General features: G+C 38.7%; 2 protein-coding genes across 3 annotated transcripts in view; one reads left to right on the forward strand and one right to left on the reverse strand.

The window, feature by feature from the left end:
• The first annotated feature begins 249 nt into the window (after positions 1-249).
• LOC137327323 (transcription initiation factor TFIID subunit 13) lies at positions 250-7,659 on the forward strand. Its single transcript, XM_067993013.1, has 4 exons — positions 250-432; positions 3,522-3,600; positions 4,337-4,434; positions 7,152-7,659. The coding sequence occupies exons 1-4, from the start codon at positions 379-381 to the stop codon at positions 7,320-7,322; spliced, it is 402 nt and encodes a 133-aa protein (XP_067849114.1). The 5' UTR covers positions 250-378; the 3' UTR covers positions 7,323-7,659.
• Positions 1,689-15,400, reverse strand: part of popdc2 (popeye domain containing 2) — a 31,196-nt gene continuing 17,484 nt past the window's right edge. For both annotated transcript variants that reach the window (XM_067993011.1, XM_067993012.1), the window contains exon 4: positions 1,689-10,157. Coding sequence is in view for 1 of the 2 variants with exons in the window: in XM_067993012.1 (XP_067849113.1) it covers positions 10,084-10,157 (74 nt within the window). In the remaining variant the exon portion in view is untranslated. The remainder of the gene's footprint in view (positions 10,158-15,400) is intronic.

Raw genomic sequence — 15,400 nt, forward strand, 5'->3', positions numbered from 1 at the left:
GTGTTTATTTAGCGTGGAGTTAAATGAACCCTGAAATTTGTATGTCGCTCAGTGACTGCAGACACGGCCATAACCTGTTTAAACAATATTCATTGCCATTTCTTACTCACAGACAATATTTTAATACGACGCGGATCCAAAATTGTATTTATTTTTAGGTTCCAGAAACTATACTTTATTATTACCGCCGACAGCCAGCCAAAAAAAAACGGTCATTGGAAACGGAATTGCGTCACTCACATGGATCTTCAACGTCAGCTAGTGTAACACGTGACCTCACGCGGCGGACCCTCTCGGTTACCGAGGAGATTTTCTTTTAATTTGGTCGTTTGACCGTTGCGCTCGGCATTGAACGCGGGTTAGTGACGTATTTGATCAATGGACCGAGATCCGTCTCCGAAGAAAATGGCTGATGAGGACGATGAGCCGACGGTAAGTCTAGTTTATTTATTTAGAGTCCAAGGTGTTGGCTGTAATGACTGGTGTGATTGAGGGGTAATCGTCATCTCCTGCACTGACAGCAGCGTTGGGAATGAAGCGCCTTTAAAACGGCAGAATTTAACTGCTGCTAATTTCAGCAGATGCTGTTGACCGGTGAGGAGAACAGCCAGAAATCAAGAAATAAAACTAGGCCTGCTTTTTTGTGACTTTTTTTTGTGACTTGTTTTTCTGTTTTTTTGTGGAGTTTTGAGCATCTTACCTACAAAAAGGATGTGGAGATGCCGGTGATGGACGGGTTGGAAGCTGATGCGTTGGGAAATGGTTCACAGAGGCGCCCCCCTCTCTATCAGACTTGTCTCCAGTGCTCCCGCACCCCCTCAATAATACAGAACCTACAAACTCTCCCCAGTATTTCCAATATCATGAAATCACCTCTTCTCTTAAATCCCACTTTCATTTCTCCCACACTCATGCACTGTCCTCCCGTCACCGCCACACCTGCTTCCTACCACTATTCTATGCCCACACAATACTCATGGAGTCCGGGACTACTCGCATATCTTCGACATTATGCCCAAACTTAGAAACACGGTCTGGAATTAAAAATAAATTTGTTGGACTATAACTTGGTGTTGTAAAATTGTTTACAATTGTCAACCCCAGTCCATCACCGGCATCTCCACATCCTCGCTTTTACCAGAACTTTAAACCCCTCTTCCCAAATTCAGCAATGTTCTGAAACTCAACAAACCGTCCCAAACTCCAAGACCACCCTCCCAGTGCATACAATTTTTATTTTCCTCTATACCTTTTCCCTTTCCGTCATGTCCTTCATTACCACTCTGTCTTTCATTAACACTCTAATTCTCTTTTTCTGCTCGTACCTAAAATCATGTGTTCCTTTCACCCTTGCCACAACTCTCTACAATGCCTAACATTCATCCTTATTCATTCCCTAACCTTTCACCACTCCCCATCACTGATCCACTCACCAACCTCTCTGCACCCACATTTTGCCTGTTCCTTCCTCCTATTGTCTAATATCTCTCTATCACTCATCCCATACTCTCTGATCTCTGTTCATCATACAATAAACTTCACTTTTAAACTCCCAATACAACACCATACTCAAAATAAAAACTTTTTTATGTACTCTCCTCAAATTACCTTGGATTTTTTGGGCTCCATTTTTCTAGATTTTTCTACCACTTTTAAGCACAAAATCTTTTTTAAAAAAAAACTCTTGCTTTTTAAATTGTCAATGGAAATTGCCTTTAATAATCCTTATATTTTGTCAAGCCATTATACATATAGGTGTACATTTCACACATTTTATTAAACCATCATATATTTGTGTATATTTATACATTTTCTGAAGTCATTGTACATTTTAATTACATATTGCTTGCAGAGAGAATGCCGGTCAGGAGGTTGAAGTGGTTTGTTTGGTCTTGGTTTCTGGGGGTTAATTAGGCTTAGGTACAGGGAAGAATGCTCTGTCTATTGACGATTATGTCAGTTGTTGTACCTTCATTCACGGCCAATGGTTGGGTTGCTGTGCTTTGAGGCGGGGAGGGGATGAACAGGTTGTGTTGTGAGTTTCCAATAGACCCCCTGACTGTTTAGTATTTCCACAGTTGCCAGCCAAGCCCAAACATACATCCCACATTTGTTTTATCCAAAATGATGTATGTATACATATAAATATTACTAGTCTATCTCCTGTTACATTGCACATCGGTAGTCAAGACCAATTTAAATTTTTCAAGTCAAGCAGGGTTAGAGGGTGGGGGATAATGGAACAGGGAGGGGGGAACTGACACAAGGAATGGAAGTAGGGAGGGAAAGTAGAATTCAGATCAGCTGGGAGTTGGGGGGGATTGATGTATGCAACAGCCAGCCATCAGCAGAGGAAAAATATAACCAGTAGGAATGGGGCAGGGGGGGTGGGGTGTACTATGGACAGGAAATGAAGATCGTGGAGTTATTGTAATTGGGGAAAATGAAGCAGAATACAGGAAGCTTGTGAGGGGCTACTGCAATCAGTTGGAGCGGGAAGGGATTGGCAACCAGTGTGTGGGTTGGACTAGGATATGCAGCCAGTGGGGATGGGAAAGGAATTGAAATCTTGTTCATATGGGGGGTTGAAGGTCACAATCTTGATCATTGTTGGGGGAGGGGGGGGTTGAAGTCAAGAATCATATGGTTTTGCTGTGACATCACATTAGATTTGACCTCTTTGGAATCGTGAGACCGTTCACCATTTTTAATTTATGACAGAAGGTAACCTTTTTAGAATTAGGGGGCTTGGTCTCAGGATAAGGGGTCAGCCATCTAGGACTGAGATGAGGAGAAATTTCTTCAGACGGGGTTGTGAATCTTTGGAATTCTCTACCCCAGAGGGCTGTGGATGCTGAGTCGTTGAGTATATTCAAGACTCAGATCGATAGATTTTTGGACTGTAGGGGAATCAAGGGATATGGGGATCGGGCGGGAAGGTGGATTTGAGGTCGCAGATCAGTAATGATCTTATTGAATGGCGGAGCAGGCTCGAGGGGCTGTATGGCCTACTCCTGCTCCTGTTCTTTGTTTTAGGGCTAACTTAATTTACAATCTGTAGATAAGGGTTTTCAGAACCACATTGGTCATTTATCACTTGAAGAATTTCAATAATTATTTCCTAAGCATACTTTTACATTTGCTATTCCAAAGTTTGGCCCAGGAGACCCCAGGATGGTTAATTTGAAGGTACCTCTCAATGCTGCACTGCATAAATCCAAACTCATAGGTCTGGAACTGTTTTTGGGGGAGGGGGAGGGGAAGACTAATTTTGCAGTTGTGGAAGAGCATAACCAAGCTGTCAGTTTCTGGTTGATGGGTGCAGATACAGATTTTGTTATTAATTGTACCTGGGAGCTCTCTTGATGTATACTAATTCTTTTGCAGCTCCAGGAGATGAAAGGCAATATCATTCTGGGTGTAATGTGCATTAATAATGTATAACTTAAACATTTATTATAATAAAAATTAAATGGAAGAAAAGTAGTGAACTAAACTGAGTAGCATTTTTCGCCTTGCAGTTTGATGAAGATGTGGAGGAGAGTGGAAGTGGTGCAGAAGGTGGACAAGGCAGAAGAAACAGATTGTTTTCTAAGGAATGTAAGTCATAACGCTGCTAAAATATTTTAAAATCATCAATGTTACTAATCTGGTAATATGTATAAAATATAAAAGTCCATCTTTCTGTAGACTACAGGAAAAAGGCAACTCCACATTACTCAGTTTTCACTGGTTTAAGTCACCAGAGTTAAATGGAAAAATGTGACTGCAATGAATTATCACTTGATATGATTTGGGAGCTATGCTTCGAACTGACTTTGAACAAACAGAATTTGTACCCATAAAATGTTGCTGTTGGTGCCACACCAATGCTGTTCTCTTCACTTTGCTAATGAAATGCTTTACAGTGACATTTATGCAAAATCTTCTCGTGAATTTTCCTTGCAGCTTGAGTTATTGGAAACTACCTGATAAAATCTAACTGTGTACAGGAAGATTGGAAAATAAAATCTAAACAAATCTTTGTCTTGCATGGTTCCTGTTGAGGCTTTATCCTTTTATCCATATAGTGCCTGGAGATAGTTCTACCCAGCTTTGCTTATAAGTGCACACATTTTAAGACCAGAATTGTATTTTATTTTGCTTTTGATTAGCTCTGAAGAAGTAGATTAATGTAATTTTGGTCTTAGTTATTCCTGATCATATTTCCAGGCAAAGATCAGGATTAGGTGCTTTTCTAGTAACAGGTTGTTTGGTTACAGCAAATGGGTGAAAGCTTACTAAACTATAGCAGAGTTGAATTCCTTTGTTTGAAATGCATATTCTTTCAAAACAGTGAGATGTATGATGTATGGCTTTGGGGATGACCAGAATCCTTACACTGAATCGGTGGACATCCTGGAGGATCTCGTCATTGAATTCATCACCGAAATGGTGAGCTGAGCTTTATATTTTATCACAGTTGTAGTCTGCAAACCAGTGGGACACTATAGGATGGAGTTCAGAGTTTAAATTTGGTAGGGCATGTTGATGAAAAGCCCAATTTTATTTTTGTTATGACAGCATTTATTAACACGTTCATAAACACCATTCATTGTTCAGTTTAATTCAAGTAAAGCTTTTAATACAGTTGTTTGAAAATGCTTGAAAGAAAGAACTTGCATTTATTCGGAGCCTTCTTGCATCTCAAATGTCCCAGAGTGCTTCACGTACAACGAATTACCTTCTGCAGTACAGCCACAGTGGTTATATAGGCGAACCCAGCAGCCATTTTGTGTACAAGAGGATCCCACAAATAGCACTGAGCTGGATGATCAGATGATCAGATAATCTGTTTTCGGTGGTAATGGTTGAGGGAAAAATGTTTGCCGGGTCACTAGAATCTTTGATCCACTGGAACAGAAAGGCAGGTCATCAGTTTAATGTCTCATCCAAAGGATGGCACCTCTGATGGAGCACGCCCTCAGTACTGCACTGGTTTCTCCCTAGATTATGTCCTGAAATACTGGATTGGGGTTGAGGTTATGTAATGTAAACATAAAATGCAATATTCAGTCTCCTGGGAATTTGTATGGATCCAATGAGAACTCAGTCTAGTTGCCAGTGAATATAGATCCACAGCACCAAAGTGTCAATAATTGAGCACAATCAGTGCTAAACTAGCAGTTTCATTTAGCCAAGTCATGAGAAAAGAATGGTTGATGTAGGAAATGGAAAAATTCAAAGTACAATGGGAGTACTGAGATTGAGGTTAACATAACCTTGTTGGAGCAGAGTAGAAACTTTCATTCTGGATCTGTGCTTGATGCTAACACTGGTTTACAAAAATGAAAAACTATTGCATTCCAAAGCACTGATTATTAGGTTATTACAAAGTTTGCAAAAGGTCTATTATTCCCCAACTTTACTCAATGCCTCTCTAGTATTTCTGTTACTGGGATAATTCATATGTCATAGCAGTTTGATGTTACATAGGAAATACTACTGACAGGCAGTGAAACCAATAACCAAAACCATACAATGGAATACCCCCTAGATCTGGTAGAAAGTGCCAATTGAATTCAAGGAGATCAAGACACCATATTCTTCAAACTACTTATTAAATTAATAGCTTTTTGGGATGGCACAATACCGAATGTGAGTTTGCCAGCGACTTTACTTTTTTTTGGATGTGCACAGTGCAAGAAAATGATAAATGGGTCCTACATACAAATCAATTTGGTGTTTGCTTGCATAATTACAAATATCTTTAGACAGAAACCAAATTGTTTTAGAATATTAACATTAATTTAATATTTACAATGTAGAAATGCACTTCAATGGTATAATTTTGAAGGTTATGATTTTTAGTATTAAGCTATCAAAATTTAGAAGAAAAACATTCCTTCCCAGTGGCTGGCCTCATGATTTAAGGATGAGTTGCCTGTGATAACACAGCACCCAGCCAATCATGTCCAGCCTTCCTGACAGCAAATTGAATTGAATGTTTATTGACCACCGAGGTGGTTTGGTCAAGACAGCATTCATAGCTGGTCTACCTTAATGATCAGGTGAAAAAAAATTGAGACATCCTAACGGTTGGATTTGTATTTTTATTTGCTTAATTATTTCAATTACTATCTTGGTTACCCCAATATGCTGGTCTGGACCATACTTTCAGTGCACATCACAATGGAACCTCTGGTAATCCAGTCTCAGGCATTGGTCAGGAAAATGGTGGAAATGTATCACACATTTGAGTTGTGCTGCTCATGAGTTCCTGGTACCTTCTGCCTACCTAGGGAAGGTTCATACCTATGCTTTAGGTTGTCTAATGACTAACTAGTGACTATACTCCTTGAGGCGGAGGTAAGTGGAGTCTCTTTAGGGTTGAGGTGGCTCCTAGCTGACATTTAGTAATGAAAATTGGAAATCAGGTTCGCTCCTTGTAGCAAACTCAGTAAACTGATAGCTAAACAGGGCACGTTTTCAGCACACCAGAGTACTGTTGATGATTGCACGGCCAGCCTGGCTCATTTAACAGGATCTGGAGGAGTAGGCTTGTTGCTGAAAGCTGGGATTCTTTCCACGTGGCTCCAGGTAATCCTGCAAGCCAGTACCCCAATGGGTGAGGTGATTTTGCAGGACAAGCAGGAGGAAGTTTAACAGTGCTTGGTTTAGCTGCTCAAACTCTAGCAGTACCCCTGCGTACATTTGTTGGTCCCTAAGTCTTGGCTCTTGCCAGCTTGCACCCAAACACTCTGGACTTCAGTTAGTGAGATGTGTCCCTATGAGAATGTGTGGATTTCTCAGTAACCTGGTTTTATAAACTCTTAAGCATTATGAAAAGTTTTAATGCATCAGCTGAGCAAAATAAATTGCAATTTTTGTTTTTATTAAGTGTTCTGTAAGGTTTTCAGTGGCGAGTTGTTTGTCATAAATGAGCTTTGTAAATTCCAAACTTCATATTGAATAGCATGCTATGAAGTATATTAAATTTTTATTATTGCCTTCATGAGCCTTATGTTGACCAAATCTTAGGGCTGTATTTTGTCTGTTGCAGGTACATATGCAAATAAATGGATGTGATATAGCAATGTGCTATTTTAGATTTTTTTTTTCTTTTACACACACAAATGCTACATACTTGCTGTAATTTCTTTTTTATATAGACTCATAAGGCCATGTCAATAGGACGTCAGGGCCGAGTTCAAGTAGAAGACATTGTCTTCCTCATTCGTAAAGATCCTCGGAAGTTTGCAAGAGTGAAAGACCTACTGACAATGAATGAAGAATTGAAGCGTGCCAGGAAAGCTTTTGATGAAGCTAATTATGGCTCCTAGTTCTCAAAAGGAAGCATATGGTGGATCAAATGGTAACTCAGTATTGCCTGTCTTTGAAACATGTACTAGAGGTGTAATGTTTGACTCCAGGTCCTACTACAGATATCATAGCATGGACTGCTGCAGTAGAGCCTGGCTACAGCTCTGCAGCGCCCAGCCTGAAAGATCTGAAGATTAATTTTTTTTCATCGATGTAAACAATGTTGTTCGCTATGGAATGGACCATTTTTTGTAGTTTGTCTTTTAAAAGATTTTTGATGTACGTATCAGAACTAGTAGTGTATGTGAACAGTACATGTAACTTGGCCAATTCTGTAATAAAGTGACTTCATAAAAATCAAGTGTCTAGGTTAACAATTTTATATTAAAAGTTCAAATGTTCTGGGATTCTCTAATCTATCCGACAATATCTTATTTAAAACCTCACATCTATATACATTTCCTAGCTGCACAACATGTTGCCGCCTTTTTGTGTGAATGTTTTCCCATTATAAGTTCCTATGTCCACATTTACAGTGGGATTTGGCTAATGGGCTTTCGTCATTCTGTACAACTGGCGACTGGATTCCCACAAAGTGCTCAAAAAGCTTTCTGATTTTTTTCATCCAGCAGTTTTTTTTCTCAGTAACTTGAACATTTCTAATGGCCGAAATAAGGGTTTAAATTTTTTTTTAAATTAAGAACGAACATATTTCACAATAGCATGATTTAAATTCATCCACTGAATTGTCTTGTGGTTTAATGTCTTTGTTAATGTTTTCACTTGAAGGCCTTGGCCTCGCCAAAAGCCCACAGAGAGTGAAGACGAAATATAGTCTTCAGGTGAAGTGGGGTTCGAAGATAAGAGTTAATTCTGTGACCGTTTTAAAGTCATAAATTCTGTCCTTATTTTTATATTTCCATCATAAATGCCTATGTTTATATTTATAATGGAAACTGCCTAAGTAAACTTGTCACGCTTTCATTACACCCTTCCATAAGTGGTGACACTACAGCACCTCCACTGATGGAAGGTATAAGACAGAGTGACAAGTTTACGTAAGAAATTTCCATTATAAATATGGACATTGTAATTTATAATGGAAAAAGATGATGAAGTATGTGTACACAACTACTGTTTGCATTTATATAGCTCCTTTAACATAGTAAAACTTCCCAAGATGCTTCACAGGAGTGTTACATAAGATTTTCATGTAGATAGATGTTTCATTGGCAGTTTCTTTTTGTGTTTAACAGCTATTTAAATTTGTTTGGTCCCAGTCATTTTTTGGCAAGTATTTTTACAGTCTGTTCAAACTTGGGAGTCTTCCTGAAGCTTTCAGAGAGATAGTCAAACCAGAGAGCTTTCCATGGATAATGATAGAATAAAAACATGCAAGAATATTGTGTACATAGTTTAGTGCAATAGTTGTGACTCTTTTCTACTTGCTGGAGAAGATAGGTAAGCTTAATTACTGTAAAATCTAGTGTCACTGCTGCTTTTCATTTACTGTTTAATAAAACGTGGCAGTTAAAAAGCCTCAGTCATAGTCTAGCGAGTATTCTGCCACCTTCTGAAGTCAAGGAAGATCATGTAAGGGCATTTCGCCAGTGTGCATAACAGGGAAAGGAGTATTGTCACCTGTATGTTTAAGATGTCAGTCATAAGAATACAGCAACAAGGAAGCCTGGGTTAAGAATCATTATTATTATTTTACTTACACTGGCATCCTTTCTATTTATCATAAGTGTAACAGCTTGTGCAAATTCAGACAGCATTCACAATCTCATTAAGCAAGAGTTTTGCTTGATAGGTATACAAAAGTAGAATTTTAGTGTTAATTAATTCAGGTTTTAACATTTGTCTTGACGCCACTGCTTTATTGCAAATAAATTGATTTGACACTTGTGCTAAGTAGAAATTATACAAGAGCGTATTTATTTTGCATATGGGTGGATGCTCATTTTGTTAATCCATACTTCAGTTTCACAATTAAAGCTGTCTGAGATGCATGAATGATGTCTTTATTTGAAACCAGTATTATTGCTCCATTCAGATTAGCTGTCAAGTTGTACAGTTTAAAAATTTCTGTAGATGGCTTCCAACAGTTGCAGAAAATTTCAAATGTTTACTAAGTTAAGTTTTGTATCATTATTATACCTGTTAAAATTAGATATTCTAAAAGTTCTTGTATCATGCGATTACCAGGATGATAGATGGCAAATTTCGTCTAGCAATTCCTATGTTCTTAATGACATGATGTTGGCAATAATGTAGTGGCACACTTACCTCAGGATACAGTCAGACCTTGTTACAATACGACCTTTCATCTCTACCCTTGTTTCCTATTAGTGAAACAAGTTTTTCTGTATTTCCCTGGAGTACCACCTTGCTCACTGACTCCTGCCAGCATTTTCAATGGAACAAGTGACAATTTGCCATTGCTTTTTTAATACTATACCACACTAATGATTTTTATTTATTTTCTTGTGATTGAATCACAATTTTATTAAATTATATTTAACGTTACCATGCTCATTAGGACTAGTTCTATTAACCCTACAGATACTGTATCCTACTGTACTGCCGATGATGAATCATCCTAACCTGCTGGTATAACGAGGTCTGTTTGTTTATTTTGGAAACTAGAGAAGCCACATTGGGATACTATATAGGAGCATATTAATGTACATTTTTTTCAATCTTTCGATATTCATTGGAAGTTTAAATAGTACTTGTTTTCTGTTTCCCCATGCCGGGTTCTTTTCCCAGTGGTGGTACTCAGAGTTCTGGGGTCTGAGTGGGAGCCAGTGGGGCGTATCCCTTACGAAGGCCACTCCAAGAATTGTTTATATCTGCAGAAAAGAACACAGTAGAAATTTATTTAATTAAAATAAGAATAGGATGAGTTGATACACATATTTATGGAAGTTTCTGAGGGGGGAGAAAAAAAACTTGTTAGCTGTTTCCCAACTGGTAAGACTTCTTGATAAAACTGACATTATTTCTGAAGAAGAGGCTAATGCAATCCAGTTACTGTTTGAGAACCAAGCTGAGCTGCCTGAAATTTCTGACACCTATTATTCCAATTTTTAATGTTAGTAACTTACCTTCATCTGAATGGGAATAATGAAATAACAATGTAAATTATATCTAACCTTTTATACTCCAAACAAAGGAAAGGACTGTTACAGGATTTGTAGTCCATATTACAAATATATACCTTGTTTATATGTATATCATTAATGTCAGCATTTTAAGTGCATAAAAAGATTTCATTTAAGTATAGTACATATTTTAATCATCCTTACATTTAATGTGCATGTAAAGTGAAAAGTCAATTAAGACTGTTTAAATTTTCTTTAAAAATTCTCCCTCCAATAGCCATTTCTAATAAAAATTGCTAAGTGTTGCTTTTGAGATGACTTATTGGCAATTGGTGCTGTCCAGCAAGCTCTTTGTACATTGGTAATCAAGTGATCATTCTGATTATTCTATGTTCAACAGGTCTCTAGACCAATGCCAGTATAGACAGGCCAGGCAGTCAGCAGGTTTCAGTTTATACAACAAAAATGACAGGGCTAACAGTAATCTGTGGAAGGTACTAAGTTCATGATAAACACCAGTATTAATGTTGTAAACACTCCTTCCTGCTTTCAGAAATTCCTGTAATTAAGATCGAGCCTGCATCTACATTTCAGAGGAAACAACTGCTGCTTCTGCATCTTTGCTGATGTTCCAATTGTGATGTTATACAGGGAGAACAACAAAGACAAAGTGGAACGTAGCAGGGACAAAAGCTGAGCACAGACACGCAGCAACAGTTCCAGATAAGGATGTAGTGGGGTATAACGCAGGACACTGGTCTCTGCCTTAGATCAGTGAGTGATGTTTCCAGTAAATACATTTATATATGAGAATTTTTAAAATATATTTTGGCTGCCTGACCCTATAATGTGTCTCAGAATACAAATTACATCCTACTAATAATGCCTACCTCCTGTCACCAACAATAATTCTACTCAATGTCTGCAATCACAAAGGACTGAGAAAAGTAATTGTGTCATACAGTTTAAACTTTCTAACTGAACTTCTACATATAATGAGAATTCATGAAGCAAATAAGACAATGTCAAGTTTGACAAGTTCTTTAGGTGTTATGTTATGTGAGAACAGCTTTAGTTAGTGTTTTCTCCCCTCTCCCTATGGGAACCTACCTTTCTTTACTAGTGCAACTGAGATATAAACTCACTAGATGCAAATCCATATCTTCCCCTTAGTGGTGCAGTGTGATCTGATGCAGTTTATTTAAGTATAAGCAAGGATTTGACCAACTTATTTTTGACAGCCCACTCACAGCAACTGAAAGCAACCTAACTGAAACTTCTATGGTGCAATTAGGATACATAGTATCTGGTGAGTTTGCGTACTCACCAGTCTGCAATTTCCCCACACCCTATTCATTTCAATGGACAGAAAAAAATCAGGCTAGCAAGTGCCTATTAGAAAACCTGGGCCATTAAATTAATGCAGCATATCCTATGTAAACCTTCTTATCACACAAAACTATCAAATTTTAATGTCAGGTAATAGCCACAGTAAACACAGCCCACTTCTGTCATTTAGCAATGAAAAATACCCATATTTAACTATCTAAGAAATGTACAGTATCACATCAGATTGACAATGTAGGCCTCACTATGAACATTATGTGCACAGACATCTGATTGCATCCATCATCTAAGTAGAAGTTACCTTCCTAATTTCTGGATAACTTAAACTACAAATCTGGAATTTCCCCTCATGTATAATAGAATAAATGATTGAAGGACCAGAATTGATTCCACTTTTGTCTATCATCACTTTAGTGTGATCATAAATAGGAAATCTATTACTGATGTTATTGCATGTTCTTTGTTTTTAAGTTTTTAAAATTTATTTTATCCATCTGCCATAATTGGCCAGCTTTAACTAGGAATCTAGAATCAAGGCCACAACTTCTCCATGTCACATGCCACTGTAGTCAGCCAGTATGGAATTTGTACTTGCAGAATACGATACATAGTGATATTTTTTCCTTCTCTCCCAAGGTCAAATGCTAGACTCAAGTGGTCTGGCTGAGAACTTCCAAAACTCATCCAAACTTCAGCATCTGTGTTCAATTGACAGGCACCATTTCTACTTTAACTCCCTTCCCTTCTCTTCCTTCATATTAGATTAGCAATCCTGTACTGCAAACATCAACAGTGTTTTTTTAAATGCTAAATGCCAAGTGCCACCCTGTTTGCAAATGTCACAATGGTGTGGTACTTTATTAAAGCACCCTCCATTAATTTCACCTGCTTCTCAGCTATAATTAATTTGCTGAAAAGTATTATTAAATGTTTATTTGAATAAACTGTCCTACAAAATCTCACTACTATGCCTAAATTTATATTTTGAGTAAGTTCCGTTGCTGTCCAGCAATTATCTGGAAGGGTTTCTTCTAGTCTCAAAGGTGCTGAAAGAAGTGTCCATAAATGAAGGTGCTGAAATGGCAAATACAGAACAGTAGTCAGCCAAAGAACAGCAGCAAATGCTACATGCATTACAGCAGGAACAGCAGAAGCCTTAGGGGAACTAGATGGTACAGTAAGGTAAACTTTATGTACGAGGATAAGAGTTCAAGCACAATCAAGATGAATGAAGTCCATTCTACCATGGAAATAAGTCCACAGCAAGAGACTGTTATCAAATACAACACTAATTTTGCATTCATTTGGCAGTCACATTTGAACAACTTCAAATGGTGAAGTATAGAAAATGGAAAAGTCACCTTGTTGCAGTATGGGGTGTTCATCTGCATTTGTCTTTAGATATATTAATTAGAGCTGTATATGTACAATTTACATTGCATCAGATCCATGTTCTATCATTGCTGTGCATAGGTGAAATTTAGGAACTATTTAGTTTCCCAGCACTGTCATTTCTCACTTAAAGAAAAAATTTGCACTTATATAATGCCTCATCACATCTCACAAACATTCCAAAACACTTCACATAAAATAAATTATATTGTGCAATTACTGGTAGATGCAGCATTTAAGGAGCATTCTACACTAAAGATGGAACTATAAAAAACACATGTTAAATGTTTCCTTTTCAGGAAGTTTATATTCAGATCCTTCAGAGATGGATATGAAGCTCTATAATTGCCATCGATAAATTGTGGAATGTAAAAGATATTTGGCCCATCGAGCCATTCCCTCCAATGTAACAGGGACAGTTTGTATGGTTTATAGCCTTTTCTTAATTTGTATAAATATCCTAGGGGAAGCAATTAAATACAGATGAAACTTCTAAGAAAGAAAACATAACTTGCATTTATATGGTGCCTTATCATGTTCTCAGCACTTTACATCCAATGGATTACTTCTGAAGTGTAGTCACTGTTATGTAGGAAAAAATGTGAACTTCCTCCAGATAATATTGCTATATCCTGATTATCTGGGTTTGTCGAAAATGGGACTTGAACCCACAATTTGCTGACTCAGAAGCAATAGTGCTATCACTGAGCCTTCCAAGTGCTGCTTCTTCCCCCCCCCCCACCCCCCAACTGGGGTCATTTCTGGAGTGAAAGGTCCAAAAGCATGCATCCATATGAAATTTTGAATTCTTATTACATCAAAATTAATAAGAATGCATCATTTTTAGACATATCTATACTTCACAATTGCTGCTGTTCCTTCGGTGTTGCCGGGTCAGCATCCTGGAATTTCCTACCAAACATGATCATGGAGCCCCATCATCACATGCACTGCAACAATCCACGAAGAAGGTCCACCAAGACCTTCTCAGGGCCACTGCGTTGGGCAATAAGTGTGGCCTAGCCCGTGTTGCCGACATCTCAAGAACAAATTTTTTAAAATTATATTTGGGTTTTCAACAGACCCAGCTTCCCTAGTGCCCCTCTCTAAGTACTGCTCCCAGCTTCTACCTGCACTCTCTTCTCCCTCCCAAATATGCAGCTCATGCCTTCCCCCTCTTTCTACCACCCCCCACCCCGCACCCCCCATCCAGACCACTGCTCTCCCCCTCAAGCACAGCTCCTGAACTGTTACCTAGTGCTGCTCCTTCTCTGATTGACAGTATTGTACACTGTAGGCAGCAATGACTGCCCATAGTGTGCACTGATGTCAAGTACAGCAGGAGCATCAGCAGATGGGAACTTGGATGCGGCACTTGGGGGAGATCCTCATCTGCCCATGCTGATTTTAGTCCGCTAACATAGACATGCAGACAGTGCTCCCAGAACCTGACTACATCAAACACAAACAAGTGGCATGTATACAAAACATATCAAGAACCAAACCATAGAACTTTATAGTACTCAAGGAGACCATTTTGCCCATTGTATTTGTGCCAGCAGATCTGCTACATCAAACAGTGCCTTCGCCCACAAGGTCATCAGTATCGTGATAACATTAAAGCGACCCACAATGCCTCACTTATGCTGCAGAAATTTCCCTTCCCCCCCAGTTAAGGCAGGCACCTCATTGTCACCGGCACCTACCCAAAATATTGAAACGCCCTTGATCCTGGACAGTCAATCATGTTCAGGGGCACAAACAACAGGAAGATGGAAGTCCCACTCTGTGGAGCTCGGCCAAAGGAAATTTTGTCCTTTAGTGCTTTATACTTTTAAAACTGTTGGTGAGAGACATTTGCTGTTTTAGTGAGAACACAATTGACAGCCCTTTATTTGGGACTTCAACTGAACTGATTCAAAGACTAACCTACCTACTGGGCTAAACTGAAAGGCTTTAATCTGTTGCAACATTTGGACTGCTTTCTGTGTCAGGGCAGCATAGGTCAGTGGTGCGCAGTTGGCAAGCTCTTGACTTGAATATTGCTGAACCCGGCTGTATTTCCAGGTGGATGATTGCTAAGCGTGATATGTGTCTTCTCTTCGGCACTCCTCCATTAGGAGGTGAGAATCTGCGAGCTTTTGCTGGTCCGAAAGGGATTTTTGTTGTTAGTGTTGCTCATAAAGCACAAAAATGGGGCAGCCTCAGTGCCCCATGGTTCAGGGAGACCATAGAAACCTTGCAGCAGCACT

Source organism: Heptranchias perlo, chromosome 11, assembly GCF_035084215.1.
Source record: "Heptranchias perlo isolate sHepPer1 chromosome 11, sHepPer1.hap1, whole genome shotgun sequence".
Classification (NCBI taxonomy): Eukaryota; Metazoa; Chordata; class Chondrichthyes; order Hexanchiformes; family Hexanchidae; genus Heptranchias; species Heptranchias perlo.